This window comes from Panthera onca, chromosome A3 (assembly GCF_046562875.1).
Source record: "Panthera onca isolate mPanOnc1 chromosome A3, mPanOnc1 haplotype 2, whole genome shotgun sequence".
NCBI lineage: Eukaryota > Metazoa > Chordata > Mammalia > Carnivora > Felidae > Panthera > Panthera onca.
In genome coordinates this window covers 138,259,344-138,273,765 of record NC_138341.1, presented here as the reverse complement: position 1 = coordinate 138,273,765, position 14,422 = coordinate 138,259,344, and the positions used below count along the sequence as shown (strand labels likewise).

Below are 14,422 nucleotides of genomic sequence, written 5' to 3'. Positions count from 1 at the left end.
TTCTGAGAGATCTCTGTGTCTCCTTCCCATTTTTTTCTCGCATTTACTCCACTCTCATCCCTTCTGTTTTTTAATCTACTTCTCTTAACGTTAGGGATTTTTCATTCAGGGCACTTCTCATGTCGTCAAATGTTTCAGGACATCTTTTGGTTGTTGGAAGTGTTGTCTTAATGGTTTTCTTGTTTTTCCAGACAGTCTCTGATGTGCGTGGAATTCTGTTTGCTGATTTTTTGCGGTAGATCTTGACGGACTTGCTCATCTTGGGTCACTTTTGCCGGGTTTGGGTGTCTCATCAGACTTGCGGTCTGATGGCGCCCTCTTCTGACCGTGCTGAGCAGTCGGGTAGTGTGGCCGGTTTTCTGTTTGCGTTGCTTGTAGGAGGGTCCTGTGTCCTTTGGCGGTGACGTCCCGGTCTTGCAGGAGCCTCGGTGTCCCTTTAGTTCCTTCCCTCGTCGGAGGCTCTGTGTTCTGAGGACTCTGGACGCTAGACTGGGGTGGACCGGCCATTCTGGGTGGCCTCTGTCAGACCGCGGCCCCTCGCTGTCTCCATCCTCTGCCTTTGCCACGTCACCTGTGGGTTCGGGAGGACCTGCCAGGTGTCCTCATCTGGAGTCTTTCTGGAGCAGGGCGCTCCGTGCCGCCACGTCTGCCGATGGAGCGATGCCTGGGTAGATTGGTGCCTTCTTGTTCTGAGTTGCTTTTGGGGAGACGGAGGGAGGTGTCGGGGTGACTGAGTGGTATGTGTCCTCCTGAGGAGAGTACCTGCGTGTCTTTGCCGCCGCGTGTACTCCCGGCCGCCTGTCTGCACCGGGTGCTCTGTTTCGTGGACAGGGAAGGCGCAGAGACGGGTGCAGGCGAGTTGGGGAACTGAGGGGAGCAGGGCGAGCCGGTCGGAGGCTGTGCCATTGGGTTCGCTGGAACCGGTTTGGCCCAGGCTCCTGGCTGTCCAGCTGAACGCGGGGCGGGGGCGCAGCCTTGAGGGGCCCCTCGCTCGGGAGCCGCTTGGCCGTGCTTCTGGGGGCCCGTGAGTGCGGGGCTCTTGGCTGCTGTGGCCCCGAGGTGGACATTTCCCTGAGACCGTGCCCAAGGGCCCGTGGCACCGGGGCTCACGTGTCGGCACGCATGGCGAGCACCCAGCCACGCCGGGGGCTTCTCTCCCCGTGAGCATTGGCCCCCAACTGAGGTGGCCCCACGAGCCGGGATTTGGACGGAAAGTGGGGTTTTTCCCATTCGGTTTTACATCAGGTGCTCATTGCCTGTCAGATCGATTGTGGCATTTTGCCAATGGCAAGGTTGCCTTCAAAAGAAATAGCTCTTTTTTTTGTCTTGGACCAGCCCCGTGACCGGGCTGACAGGTGTGCGACGTGCTGTTTTCAGGGGAGGACCTACTGTGTGCAAGCGATACATCCAGGGTCGCCTTGCTCTTAGCCCAGCGCCTGCAGAGACCGGGCAAAGCAGCCCTTTGATGGGGTGTGGGTGTCACCGCTCCCCCCGGGGGCCACCCCCCGCCCCCCCACCGGTTGTTCCGTGATTCTGGGCTGGGCGCGGTGTCGGTAGGCTGGGTGGTCACGGCCGTCCTCTCTCCCGGGCTCCGGGCCCCTGTGACCCCTCCCGCAGCCAGAATACCCGACGAGCAGTATGACCAGGACCCTGGCGGGGGGACGGTGAAGTGCGTCCTTCCGTTTTGGCGTGAGATGGGGAAACGGTGCTCGGCCCGTGTAATTAGGAGTAAAGTGACTATTAAGTAGGATCTCTTTGAACATCGGCCTTTTACAACATCCAGAGAAACACCAGGAATTGAAGTTTCTCGCTGGCCCTCAGAGCATGCCGCCTGCACCTGGGGGCGGCTCTCCGCCGGCTCACTTGCCCGTTAACGCTTTGAGACCAGTTGTGGTTTCTAAGAAATATTGCAGTATTATTGCAATAATATCGCCAAGTGTTATTTGTCTTGAGTTCTGACCCGGTAATTTCCACCTGAAGTGGGGGCCCTGCCCTTCCTGTTTTTGGCTGTTGGCTTTCTGTTTGGAAAGTAGAAACATCAGACGTGGTCCAGAATTGGTCACGCGTGTTGCAGAGATGTTTCGGTCCGTTAGGTAGGTAGTGCCTTTGCTCTCTGCGTGGCTGCGCCTGTCCCCGTGAGTCTTGGCGTCTGCAGGGGAGGTGCAGAGGGCAGGCCACCGTCCGCGGGCAGCTGTCTTCCCAGAAACTGGCCTCTGCTTGGGCGTGCTGGGCTCTCCCCATGGTGTCTGGGGTGCAGAGCGGTGGGCCCCCGACGGGCCCCCGGGCTCCTGCCGCTCCAACGTCATCACAAGCCTCTGCGGGGGGAGGGGAGGGGGTGGGGTGGCGCGGTGTGTGTCTTGCACAAAATGCTCCTTTAGGGCTGTTACCGAGGCTCAGGAAAGCACGGAGAAACCAGAATTGTTCTTTCAAACAAGGAAAAGTAGCTGCCACGCCACCTGGCCTGGAGGAGGGACCTCAGCCGTGAAGGGTGGTGGAGGGGGTGCAAATTGTAATTGAGGTCAAAGACGGGTGCGTGTGCACAGGGACTCCCCTGGGGGAAAGGGCTCAGGTGGCAGAGGGACCTGGTGCCCGGAGCGTGCGTGGGCCTTGCCCGCCACCTGCTGGCCGGCTCCCGGAACTGCGGCCTGGTCAGAGCAGGGCTCTTCTTCAGCTGTCGGGGAACCCTTTCCTCCCACCTTCCTAAGCTGTGAGAACATGCGGTAAAAATACCCTGTGTTATGTTTGCACTTGAAATATGCACGAGCAACTTTAACCATCAGAACACAGATGCTTAGTTTTCATTCTGAACGGAGAACCAGGCACCACGCAGTTGGGAGTTGTGTGGTCGGACGGAGATGCGGTGCTGGAACCCCAGGACCCAACACGACGCATCCGGGAACACTGCCCCCAGTGACTCCTTGTCCACGTGCAGGCGTCAGAGACTCGCAGAAGCTCGGCTGTTCCCCAGCGGTGCAGGCCCTGAGCCCAGTTGCTGCTGTCGCCCGGAGGTGGCAGTGTCCCGCTGAGACTGGCTGGGAGCAGGGTGCCCCCTGTTGGCTGCGGACGACCGCGGTGACCCCAGAGCTCTGCGGTCCAGCCCACTAACCGGCTGACCGCCCGCCCGCCCGCCCAGCCTGGGAGTTTAGACTTTGCAGCATTGGGAAAGTGCCTTTGCCGGCGACATGGGGACGACACGATTGCCCCGGGTGTGGCATTGGTCCCACCTGGCCGCCTGGACACATGGAGGTCGGGGACACCAGCTTCAAGCCCAGGAGCTGTCTTGCCATCCCCCTGGGGCAGGAGCCTCCGCCTGTGCCTTCTGCAGGCCCTGAGGGCCGGAGTCTGAGCCCTGGGAATTGCAGGGGTTAGTGCCCCTATGGGTGCTTGAGACCACCGGTCCCGGAGGTCAGCGTGGGGGCCGTGCCCCCTGCTCGCACCCCCTCCCTGTTAGGGACCCGTAAAGCACTTCAGCTCCAGGAGCAGGTCTGCAGGAAGGAGCCTGTCCCACACGTGGCTTCCTCCAGCTTCAGGGTTCCTTGGCACACCTGTAGGGACACTCGAGTGGCTGTGGGCACGTAGCCCTGGGGCCAGCACCTGGCCCTGCCCCTTCCTGCCAGCGCCTTGGGTCCCGCCCACCCGTGCACACCACTAACTCGGCTGTCTTCTTTCTCGTCACCAGGGGTCGGGCCCAGGCTCGGCGGTCCCAGGCAGCTCCGGCGTCGGAACCCCCAGACAGTTCACGCGACAAAGGATCACGCGGGTCAACCTCAGGGACCTCATATTTTGTTTAGAGAATGAGCGTGAGACAAGCCATTCACTGTTGCTCTACAAAGCATTCCTCAAGTAGCACAGGGCGGGCGCGGCGTCGCGGACGGAGACGCCTGGGACGCTTTTATATATTTGCAGATGACGCCTTTTGTAACAAGCAAATGGGATATTGTTTAAAAAACAGCCACCTCTTTACAACGGAACAGTTTTATATTCCTGTTTCTAAGTCAACTCTTCAGTGCGGAAGAAAACACGTTTCTGTAACAGAGAACACAGAGGCCCGTGGGCCCTCTTAAAGGACAATTAACTCTTAGCTCATCTTTGATTGAGTGGCCTTCTTGCCAAACAAGCCATATATAAAAACTGATGGAATCGTTTAGCAAATAATTAGTTGCCCTCTGTCACCTCGTAGCGGTTTCTACATTATTTGTGCATTTTGGTTCATTCAACCCGACTTACTGCGTAGGTGTGTGTCTACAGCGATGACCTCATTTCATTTATTTTATTTTTGTATTAGTCAGTTGGCAAAGCAAACTGATTTTTTAGACTATTTATCTGCCCGTCCCCTCCCTCGCCAGAGTCCCCGAGGAGCCCGGAGCCCACGGCGCGCCCGCGCGGAGCGGAGCCACCTTCCTGCTCAGGAGAGGCCGTGCCGCCGGCTCCTCCCGAGCGCGTGGTCGGCACCTGTACAGACGCAGTTTATTTGCTGTAGTTTGTAAAGCTGTAAAGTTAAAAGAAATGAAAACCTTTTCAGCATAAATATATTTTACTTGCACTGTGTTTTTTAGCTAAAAGTGGAAACTTAGATGAAATAAAATCAAAGTTGAGAAGAATCATCAAAAGACTGTTTCTCAGTGTGAATCAAGTGTTGAAAAATGGTTGGTGTATTTTGTCAGTAATTGTACATAATTTTTGGCACATAACATAAAAATGGCTATGTAAACTATAATTATTTTGCTAAGAGACTGTAAGCAAGCTGTGGGCCAACTTTACAGATGTCCAGAGCGAAGCCCCTTCTTTGTACCTATTTTTTTATTACAAATATACTAATTGGTTCTTTATATTTTCAGAGGTTATTGTATTAAATTGTCTATTGATAGTACTTTTATGACTGTAAATATTTTGGCTTTCTCCGTGTGAATCCTCACGTCAGACTTTAATTCGCGCGAGTGTGAACCGAATGCTGATCAGTATTTTTTATCGACACCCGAAAACTGTTACGCCTTTTATTTTGTCTTTTAGGAAATCCCTGTCTTTCCATTTTTTCATGTAAATTTTGCACAGTTACTTGTTCATATGTAAATATTTTACTTTCAAAAATGAAGTTTTTAATTGCTATTGTTTTATATAGGATTGAAAGAAAATTAACTCCTTTATTAAAAACAAATTTATCTGTATCCGTTTTGCCCGTTCTTCCCGGTTTTCCAGTTTTAGATCTGCCGCCAGAGACTCAGCTCTGGTTCCGCGGAGGCGTTTGTTTAGGGGCTCCTTGTTAGAATCGGTGTGTAAACCCCAGCCACTCTGGGAGGAATAGCCTGACCTCCGCAGACGGGACCTCCGCGCCGCACAGTGAGGCCTGGCGGGAGGGCCCGAAGCCGAGTTGCCTCCCCGCGTGCTCGGGCCGTCCGGGCCACCCCGCCTGCCTTCCGTTGCCGGACCGCCCCACCTTGACACAGGTACGCTGGGCACCTGTCCTCGCAGCTGGGGCACCTTGGGGAGAGGCGAGGCGAGGCCCTTGTGGGCCCGGGAGGGGGGGGGGTGGTTCTGAGCACAGGCTCGTGCCCTGGAGAGCCTGGTGCGGACACAGAGTGGCGGAGCCGGATGGGGTCTCCAGGACGCCCGCCTCCTTTCTGCCAGCCAGCGTGCTGTACCGGCCCGCGCCCTGCCTCCCGAGCGCCGCTGGAGCCGGCCGTGGCGCACTCGGGGTTGGCGCCCAGTTTCCACGTCAAGTGTAACTAGTCTGACGACACGCAGCGACGTGTGGGCTTCCGTACAAGTTACGCTGGAGAACACCGCTCGCATCAGGGTGCCCGTTCCGTGGTCTCCGGGGGTTGCCAGCCGTGTCCCAGAGGCCCGTGTCCCCGTTCTGGAGGCCAGAAACGCGAGGTCAGGGTTCGGCAGGGTTGGGGTTCCCCCGAGGCCGCGAGGGAGTCCGTGCCGGGGCTCTCCCCCAGCTCTGGTCGTTGCTGGCACCTTGGCCGCCATCCCTTGTCGTTTGTGTGGCGGTTTCTCTGTGCGTGTCCCTCTTCGTGTCTGAGTCGCCCCTTGCCACGGGACCACGAGTGACCTCATTTTAACTTGACCTCCGTAAAGACCCTGCCTCCAAGTGAGGTCATGTTCTGAGGTGCCGGGGGTTAGCCTCCACTGATCTCTCTTGGGGGGACACACTTGCCCGTCACACCCGTGGTGGCCGAGGACAGAGCCTGTGCAGGAAGCACTTTCAGGGTTTCTAAGTCGCCCGCCCACGGGAACAGGCCCGAGGTGACTTAGCGGGCAGGTCACACTGGTACTTTCTAACCACGGCCTCTTTGTTTTCGTGAAGCTGTTGGCCTGAAATAAATCAGGTCAGTCGGTGGAGGACGGTCGTGCTCAGATTTCTGTGGGTGTGACTGACTTCCAGCTTGTCTGCACGTCCTGCCGGGTCAGGGACGGTCGCAGCCACAGCTGTGACGCCAGCAGGAGGCCGCGCACGGCCGAGGTGCTGCCAGCAGCCACGAGGCACGGGTCTGCCCGTCATTTTCCCTCACCAGACCGGTAGCTGTGGGTCGGCGCCCACCATGACACGTTGTTAGTTGTCCGAGGTCGGGTTCGGGTACGTGGGCGGGCTTGGGCGCAGAGGGCTGGCTGGCGGCGTCTGGGACGCCGGCTCTCACCGCTCCGCTGCAGCAGAAAGGCAGGAAAAGGAAGTCAGGCATCACGTCTGGAAAGGAGGAAGATGGAGGAAGAATCCCAGATGGCGCCATTGTGCGCACGCAGAAAACTCGGGAAACACGCTGCCCAGATTCGGATTTGGTGAGATTGTAGGAGGGGGGTCAGTGTCCTAAATGAACCGTGATTCTGCGTCCCAGCAACTGACGGCCACCAACGACACGACCAAGGTCAGGATACCTAGCGATGCGTGCAAGGAACTACAGAGGAGACCCTCACACCCAGGCGAGAGAGACGAAAGCAGGTCTGAGCGGAGAAAGTGCCACGTTTACGGAGCGCACGGGGTGTTGCGGGGAGGGCGGTGCTGCGGCGCTCAGAGCCCCAGCGGATGGTCTGCCACGGGACGGTCTGAGTCTGGAGACCCGGACGGGGCTGTAGATGCCTTGGAATAGCCAAGGCGGTCTAGAGCGGAATCAAAATGCTCACGCTCCCAGGTCTCAAGACTTCGCGTGAAGCCGTGCTAATCGAGCCGGGGTGGTATTGGCGTGTGCGGGCAGACCCGGTCAGCGAACACCACAGGGTCCGGAAGTGGATCCGCGTGTTACAGCCACTGGGCTTTTGACAAAGACACCGACGCGGCGAAGGGAGGCCGGGCGTTAGTGCAACTGGGGGCCTGAGGGCGGAGGGTGAGTCTTGACCCCGTCCTCACGTGAGCACACGCAGCCTCATTTGAGGTGGACCGTGGGCCTGAATGTGGAAGCTGAGACTCCAGAGCTTCTAGAAGACTGGAGTGGGCAAGGACCCTTACGGACATGGAAGGCACAAGCCATAAAGAGAAAAACGGCGAAGTGCACTTAAGTTCTGCCTGTCAGAAGATGCCCAGTGAAGGCAGACGGGAGGCCACAGGCCGGGAGAGAGCGTGCACGGGGTGTTAACCCGATAGGAACCCGCATGCAAAGTGTGTAAAGAGTTCCACAGCTCAGTAAGAAATGTACGAGACACTTGAATGGGTCCTTTATGAAAGACCTACAGGTGGCCGATGAGTGAAAGAAAAGTTGCCCGTCATGACCGGTCATCAGAGAAATGGAAACCAAAACCATGGCGAGACCTGCCACATGCCCACCGTGGTGGCTCAGACTGAAAGAGGCTGACACGAGGCCCCCCGGGGCCTCAGTCGGTTGAGCGTCGGAGACTTTGGCCAGGTCATGATCTCGCGGTTCGTGGGTTCGAGCCCGGCGTCGGGCTCTGTGCTGACAGCTCGGAGCCTGGATCCTGCTTTGTATTCTGTGTCTCCCTCTCTCTCTGCCCCTCCCCTGCTTGCACTCTCACTCTCTCAAAAATAAATAAATGTTAAAAAATTAAAACAAACAAATGGAACGGGGTGCCTGGGTGGCTCAGTCGGTTAAGCATCCGACTTCACAGTTCGTGAGTTCAAGCCCCGTGTAGGGCTCTGTACTGATGGCTCAGAGCCTGGAGCCTGCTTTGGATTCTGTGTCTCCTCTCTGCCCTTCCCCCATCCACGCTCTGTCTCTGTGTCTCTCAAAAATGAATAAACATTAATAAAAGTTTTTTTAAAAAGAAAGAGGCTGACAGAATCACGTTGAGGGGCAGGACGCCATTGTGAAACAGTCCAGCCACTTTGGAAAACTGTTGCCCTTTTTTTTTTTAATGTTTATTTTTGAGAGAGCGAGCGTGAGTGGGGGAGGGGCAGAGATGGGTGGACAGAGGATGTGAAGCAGGCTCCGTGCTGTGAGGGCAGAGCCCCACACGGGGCTCGAAGTCACCAACTGCGAGATAAGACGAGCCGAAATCAAGCGTCGGATGCTGATGTGACTGAGCCACAAATGGAGCGCGTGTCTCCCTGTGATCTCGCGGTTCCTGCCTCCGTCACATCTGGTCGAGAGAACTGAATGCCTTTGTCTGTCAGAGACCGAAGGCGAACGTTCATCGTGGCGCCGCTCGCTCACGGACTGAGGTGGAAACAAGCCGCCGTCCGTCAGGTGGTGAGTGGATCCCAACTGTAGTGTGATTGTCGATGCGATACTGCCCCGGAGGAAAGAGGGACAAACCGCTGATGCTCTCAGCAGTGGAGCTGAATCTCCAAAGAATCATGAAGAAAGAGGCCAGTCCCTCTGGTTCCACTCGTGGGAAGCTCAAGGCCAGGAGAATCCCCGAGGTGACAGGCGTCCGCGTGGTTACCCCTGGTGGCTGGCGCGAGGGGCACCGGGACCCTCTGGGCTGGTGGGAATGTTCTGTCTCCACCCGGGTAGCGGTCACGTAGGGGTGCGCAGATGTAAAAGGCTGACAGGTGAGGTCTGTGCATCTTGGCACATGCAAAGTGCACCTCAGTGAAGCCTGGGGAAACCCCCCTGGGCCGGACCTCAGCTCCACCTGGACAGGTGACCTGGCCCCACGTGATCTGGTGCCGAGTGAAGAGGAAGGTGTGTGGATGTCTCGGGACAGGTGACGACTTGTGATCTTGTGGTTGTCCATAGTCATTGATCGACTAGTCGATCGTTAACTAGTTTATCCTCTCAGACTGTGGTCTCCAAATGTAAGTTTTATCTTAAAAAAAAAAGTCTACCCGGCCTCCCTCCGTCCCCGAGCTCAGGGCCCCAGCTTGCCCCGAGCCGGAGCCTGCCCCTGCCCACGTCGCACAGGCGAGGCCGCCAGGCTGTTCTGGTCTCCTGCTGCGTCTGAGCTGCTTTGGGACCCACCTGCCACCCGAAGCCTCTGTATCCTTCGTGCCTCGCATACAGCAAGCACACCACCAGTGCACGCTCTCAGGGTGGAGGCTATGCAGTTAGAAAGACCACAGTCCGCGGGGAGCCTTTCCAAACCCTCCTGTTCCAGCGACGGGCTGGCAGCCTCCTCTGGGCCGTTCTGGGCCATGCCCAGGGCGCGTTTGCCCCAGGAAGACCAGCCCCAGGGAACCTGTCCCTTCTCCTTAAGAGATAAATGACGCCTATTTTCCAGGAATCTAATTGTCGGCGCAGGTTGCTTTATCAGGCTTTGTTGTAACTGCAGGATTTCTGTATTTTTGAGAATGGGCACTCACTTAACCTTTATTTCCTAAAACGTATTTAGCAAAGGGGAGCCTGGGTGGCTGAGGTCATGATCTCACGGTTGGGGGGTTCACGGTTGGTGGGTTTGAGCCCCACATAGAGGTCGCTGCTGGGATTCTGTCTTCCTGTCTCCCTCCCTCTCTGACCCCCCCCCCCACCCCCCCCGTGTCTCTCTCAAAAATAAATAAATATTAAGAACAGAATAAAATGCGTTTGGCAAGTATCGAGCACGTCTCCCGCAAGGACGGCTTTTGCAGGGACCGGGGGGTGTGGTCGAGGCCCAGCCCGCAGGGGCGCTCACACAGGGCTCTGGCTGGGAGAAGTGGCCTGGGCACTGGTGGCCACCGAGCGCCATGGAGGAGTGGGGCTCTCTCCTGGACATGTCGGGGGAGGAAGGTGGGAGCGACTTTTCAGGCGCTTGCTTGGAAGTTAAGGCAGGAAGATGCCCGCACACGGCGTCGAACGGGGCGCACCTGCCCCCCCCGCAGCAGGTCCCTGAGAGTGTGGGCGCCTCATCCTGTCCAGCCCCGTCATCCACGCGCTCCCGTACACACTCCTCCGGGAGACACGGGAGATTCGGCCACGCAAAGACGCGTGCACAGGTATTCACAGCCGTTTTATCTGAAGTCGCCAAGACCTGGAAAAGCCCCCGTCGTCCGAGTGCAGGTGACGGACACACCTCGGTCCGCTCGGCCTGCTCGCACGGCGCTCCCGGTGGCTGCGAGAAGCGCCGTACGTGGGCGCCCTGGGCACCGTGAGGGGGTCTCCGCGTGAGTGCCACAAGTCTGCGGACTGCGCCTGCGCAGGGGCGAGGAAACTCGGGGTTATCTTGGTTGTGGGGACGGCTTCGTGCGCGCGTACCAATGCCGGAAGTTTCCAGATGGCGCGCTGTAAGCATGTGCGGGGTGCCCGACATCAACGATAGCTCAGAGATGCCAAAATGAGTGGATGAGAATAAAAAGCAAATTGGCGTCCCAGTGCAGACTGGCTTGGCCAGGAAGTGGCCCAGAGGAAGGCACAGGTGGGCGGCGGGTGGCCTTGGAGGGGGGAGTGGAGGTGGTCGAGGCTGGACTGACAGGATGTGAGGCCGAGGGGCCCCCGTTCTGGGCCGGATGTGGGGGGGGGCGAGGCAGAGGGGCTCCCCGCTTCCGGACCGGATGTGAGGCCGAGGGGCCCCTGGTTCTGGGCCGGATGTGGGGGGGGGTGAGGCAGAGGGGCTCCCCGGTTCCAGACCGGATGTGAGGCCGAGGGGCCCCTGGTTCTGGGCCGGATGTTGGGGGGGGGGGTGAGGCAGAGGGGCTCCCCGCTTCCGGACCGGATGTGAGGCCGAGGGGCCCCTGGTTCTGGGCCGGATGTGGGGGGGGGGGTGAGGCAGAGGGGCTCCCCGCTTCCGGACCGGATGTGAGGCCGAGGGGCCCCTGGTTCTGGGCCGGATGTGGGGGGGGGTGAGGCAGAGGGGCTCCCCGGTTCCAGACCGGATGTGGTGAGGCCGAGGGGCCCCTGGTTCTGGGCCGGATGTGGGGGGGGGGTGGGTGAGGCAGAGGCCCCTGATTCTGGGCTGGGTGTGTGGGGGGGGGGGAGGTGAGGCAGAGGGGCTCTCTGGCTGTGGACCGGATGTGAGGGGGTGATGCGGAATGGTCCCCGGTTCTGGCGTTGGCACAGGGCGAACAAAAGGGGGTCTGTGAATTGAAGGGGGAGGTCTGCGGGGGAGGGAAGGTCCAGGCTGGGGCTGTGGCCATGGGGGTCTTTGGGGGTGCCAGGCAACAGGCAAGGGCCAGGACAAGGACTAATGGTGACAGATGGGGACCAGGAACCTGAGAGGTGGGAGGGAATCTGGGGGGCAGCTGCCCGGGGAAACCAGGGGCACTAGGGTGTGGGAGGGTGGAGGGCGTGGCCAGGGCCTGAGGTTGTGGGCTGGAATGTGCCCCTGGTGAGGACCCAGTGGGCTGTTTGAAGGTGGAGATGCCGGAGTCCGTTTGCATCTCGGGGGACAGATCCCGGGATGTGGGAGGGGGGTGGTAGCAGGGCAGGTGTGCTAGGAAGGAGCGCCGTGCAGGGCAGAGAGGGGGTGCAGGCATGGCTCAGAGGGAGCGCCTCATGGTTGGGGCTGGTAGGACCGGCTGTCTTGTGGGGAGCTGGACTGAGACTCAGCCGGTGCAGAGGCAGAGTGAAGAGTCTTTCTTGCTGGTGTTACTGGAGCACCTGGATGCAGCTGTGCCTGCAGGCCCAGCACTGATCCTTTTCTGGAGGCGCGGGGGCAGGCGGTGACTAGATTTTCATTTGTCATTTCACTTGGGCCTGCACATCCAGCCCAGTCCCGAGAGCCGGCTCCTAGCAGTTCCTCCACATGGCTCCCCCACATCCCTCTCTCTGGGAAGGGAACCTGCCCAAATCCTGCTCACTGCCACCCCGGAAGAGCAGGGCCGATGCAGCCAGGCAGGCGGACCACCACCATGCGGGGAGGGCAGAGGGTAGGGCGGTGTCAGACATAGGAGACGGCGGGGAAGGAGGGAGATGCCGGGCCGTGCGGTCCGCGGCTGAGGTTACGTCTGCATGGCCCTGGGGGTGCCTGGGCTGAGGGGGACATGACCGGACTGAGGCCCCTCTTTTGGGCACCGGCAGGTGGGGAGGGGACCCTCAGCCTGCACCTACCCCTAAACACCTTGCCGGGTTCCTGCCCAGCTGCCCAGGGTCCCCTGTGCACCCAGGGCCGAATCAGGGCTCACACCCCCTCCTCTGGGCACGCGTGACCTCACCTCGTGTCTGAAACGGGGACAATGGCATCATCCCCCTCCCCAAACCCCACCGTGGCTTACAGGTTAACCAGAGCCTGCGCAGGGAGCCTGGCCCCGCCCACACTTGGGTATCAGCCCGGGGATACGAGTGTGGGACTTGTGGCTTCCAGATCTGTGAGAAAATCAACCTGATGTCAGCCACCCAGTCTGTGGTCCTGTTACGGCAGCCACGGGACACTGGTGCATCAGTAGAGCATTTTACAGCAAGTCGTGCGGGTCAAACCACGTCTGAAGCTGGGTCGACCTGGGTCTCAGTGTGGACCCTCCAGAGAAGGGGCTCGGGGGTCCTCACCACTGCCGGAGCCCCACTGCCCGAGCTGGCGTTTCCTCTCCGACACAGCCCCTCCCTCGCAGTGACCTCGGCTACAGGGACTTCCAAGGCCACCAAGGAGCAGGGCTTTGTGTGGCTGGTCATGGCGCAGGCAGCCGGGACAGCAGAGGGGCGGGTGCCGAGAAGGATGTCCGCCGGTCTGTGACTGTCCCCACCGGACCCTCCCCGCAGGCCCCATGACCTGTGCCCCCGGCCTCTTCCGCCTGCTCCAGACCTGCTCCTGACCGCCAGCCTCTTGGTTTCCATGACAACCATCCCAGAGATTGAAAGGGAGGGAAAAGCAGGGTGGCGGCTGGCACAGGAGCCTGCTCCGGGTTCGGGGAGCTCACCCCTCCCTGGTCACTTGGCATGCTGCGCTGCCACACCCCTTCCTCGGGGGTCTGCCCTGCCCCTCCCTGGGGGCTGCTCTTCCAGGGCCCCTACCAGCTCCGGGTGGGTGTCCCCTCCAAGGGGGCCCGTCAGTCTTGCGCAGTGGTGGGGGGAGGCAAGGTCACTCTCCGTGGGGTGCGGGTCTAGGGGCCTTGATGGCCGTACGAGGAGGGAGGGACGGTTTGGGTGGGTGGGTGTGGGCCGGCTGGGCTCAACACCGTGGGCAGAAGTCAACGCCAGCCTGCCCTCTGCTGAGCCAACAAAAGCCCTAACCATCCGAGCCAGTCGATGTGGCTTCTCTGCCTCCACCTCAGCCAGTTTCTGCCCCCGGAGAGCGGAGATCGATGCCTCCTTCCCGGTGGTGGTGGGTGGAGGTCTCGGCAAAGGAGACCAGCCCCTCCGCAGCTGCCCCCCGTGGCCCAGGAGCGACATGCCCGCTGGCTACCTGGGGGCTGGGGGTTGCGTGCCGTCTGCACGCACACCTCACGCCGCGCACATGCTCTGCTCCTTTGGTAACAGGAGCACACGGCCCTGGACGACGGGCCATGCGGCTGGGCTCCCCGCCCCCACATACTCCCTGGGCTGTCCTGAGTGCTCGCGGGCGCTTGGCCTCTGTCGCATCTCACTTCGTCTCCCCACCTGCCCACAGTGCAGCTGGTGTGGCCCCGGAGACCTTCAGGGACCCGCCCAGGGTCACGAGCTTCAGGAAGGACAGAACTGGACGAAACCCTGGGTCTTAACTCCAGCCGGGCTCTGGCCACACTCCCGCTGCTGCCCCTGGGACTTCTCAGCTGGGCCGGGGGGGGGGGGGGGGGGCGGGCTCCTCCCAGCCACGTCCTGACAGGTGCTGGGAACTTCGCAGGGACAGCCAGGGAGGTCGCTGCCCTGCTAACGTGGGGGGACAGACCACAGCATGTAAATGTTAAGTCACTAAGTTGTTGTAAAGACAGAAATACAGACCGTGAGGAGAGACTGAGGGCACAGGAGGAGGGTCCCGCGTGGGAGAGCTTTTCCCACAGAGAAGTCTGAAGATTCAGGGCCACGTGGGCCTTCCCGGGAGGCTGTGCAGACGGAGCCCCCGGGAGCCCACTGCCCGGCGCAGCAGTGTCCCTGTGGCTGCAGCTCAGGGGGCCGGACCTCACCCCTCCCTGTCCCCACGGTGGTCTCTGAGGTAAATGTCCAAGCAGACAGTTCGTTCCTAGAATGCGGAATTTCCTATGGACATT

The 14,422-nt window shown here is 59.7% G+C and overlaps 1 protein-coding gene across 1 annotated transcript in view; it reads left to right on the top strand.

Moving 5' to 3' along the window:
* TAF4 (TATA-box binding protein associated factor 4) overlaps positions 1–5,165 on the top strand; it is a 65,512-nt gene extending 60,347 nt beyond the window's left edge. The window contains exon 15 of the mRNA XM_081795375.1: positions 3,680–5,165. Coding sequence (XP_081651501.1) covers positions 3,680–3,847 — 168 coding nt within the window. The 3' untranslated portion in view covers positions 3,848–5,165. The remainder of the gene's footprint in view (positions 1–3,679) is intronic.
* The last annotated feature ends 9,257 nt before the right edge of the window (positions 5,166–14,422 follow it).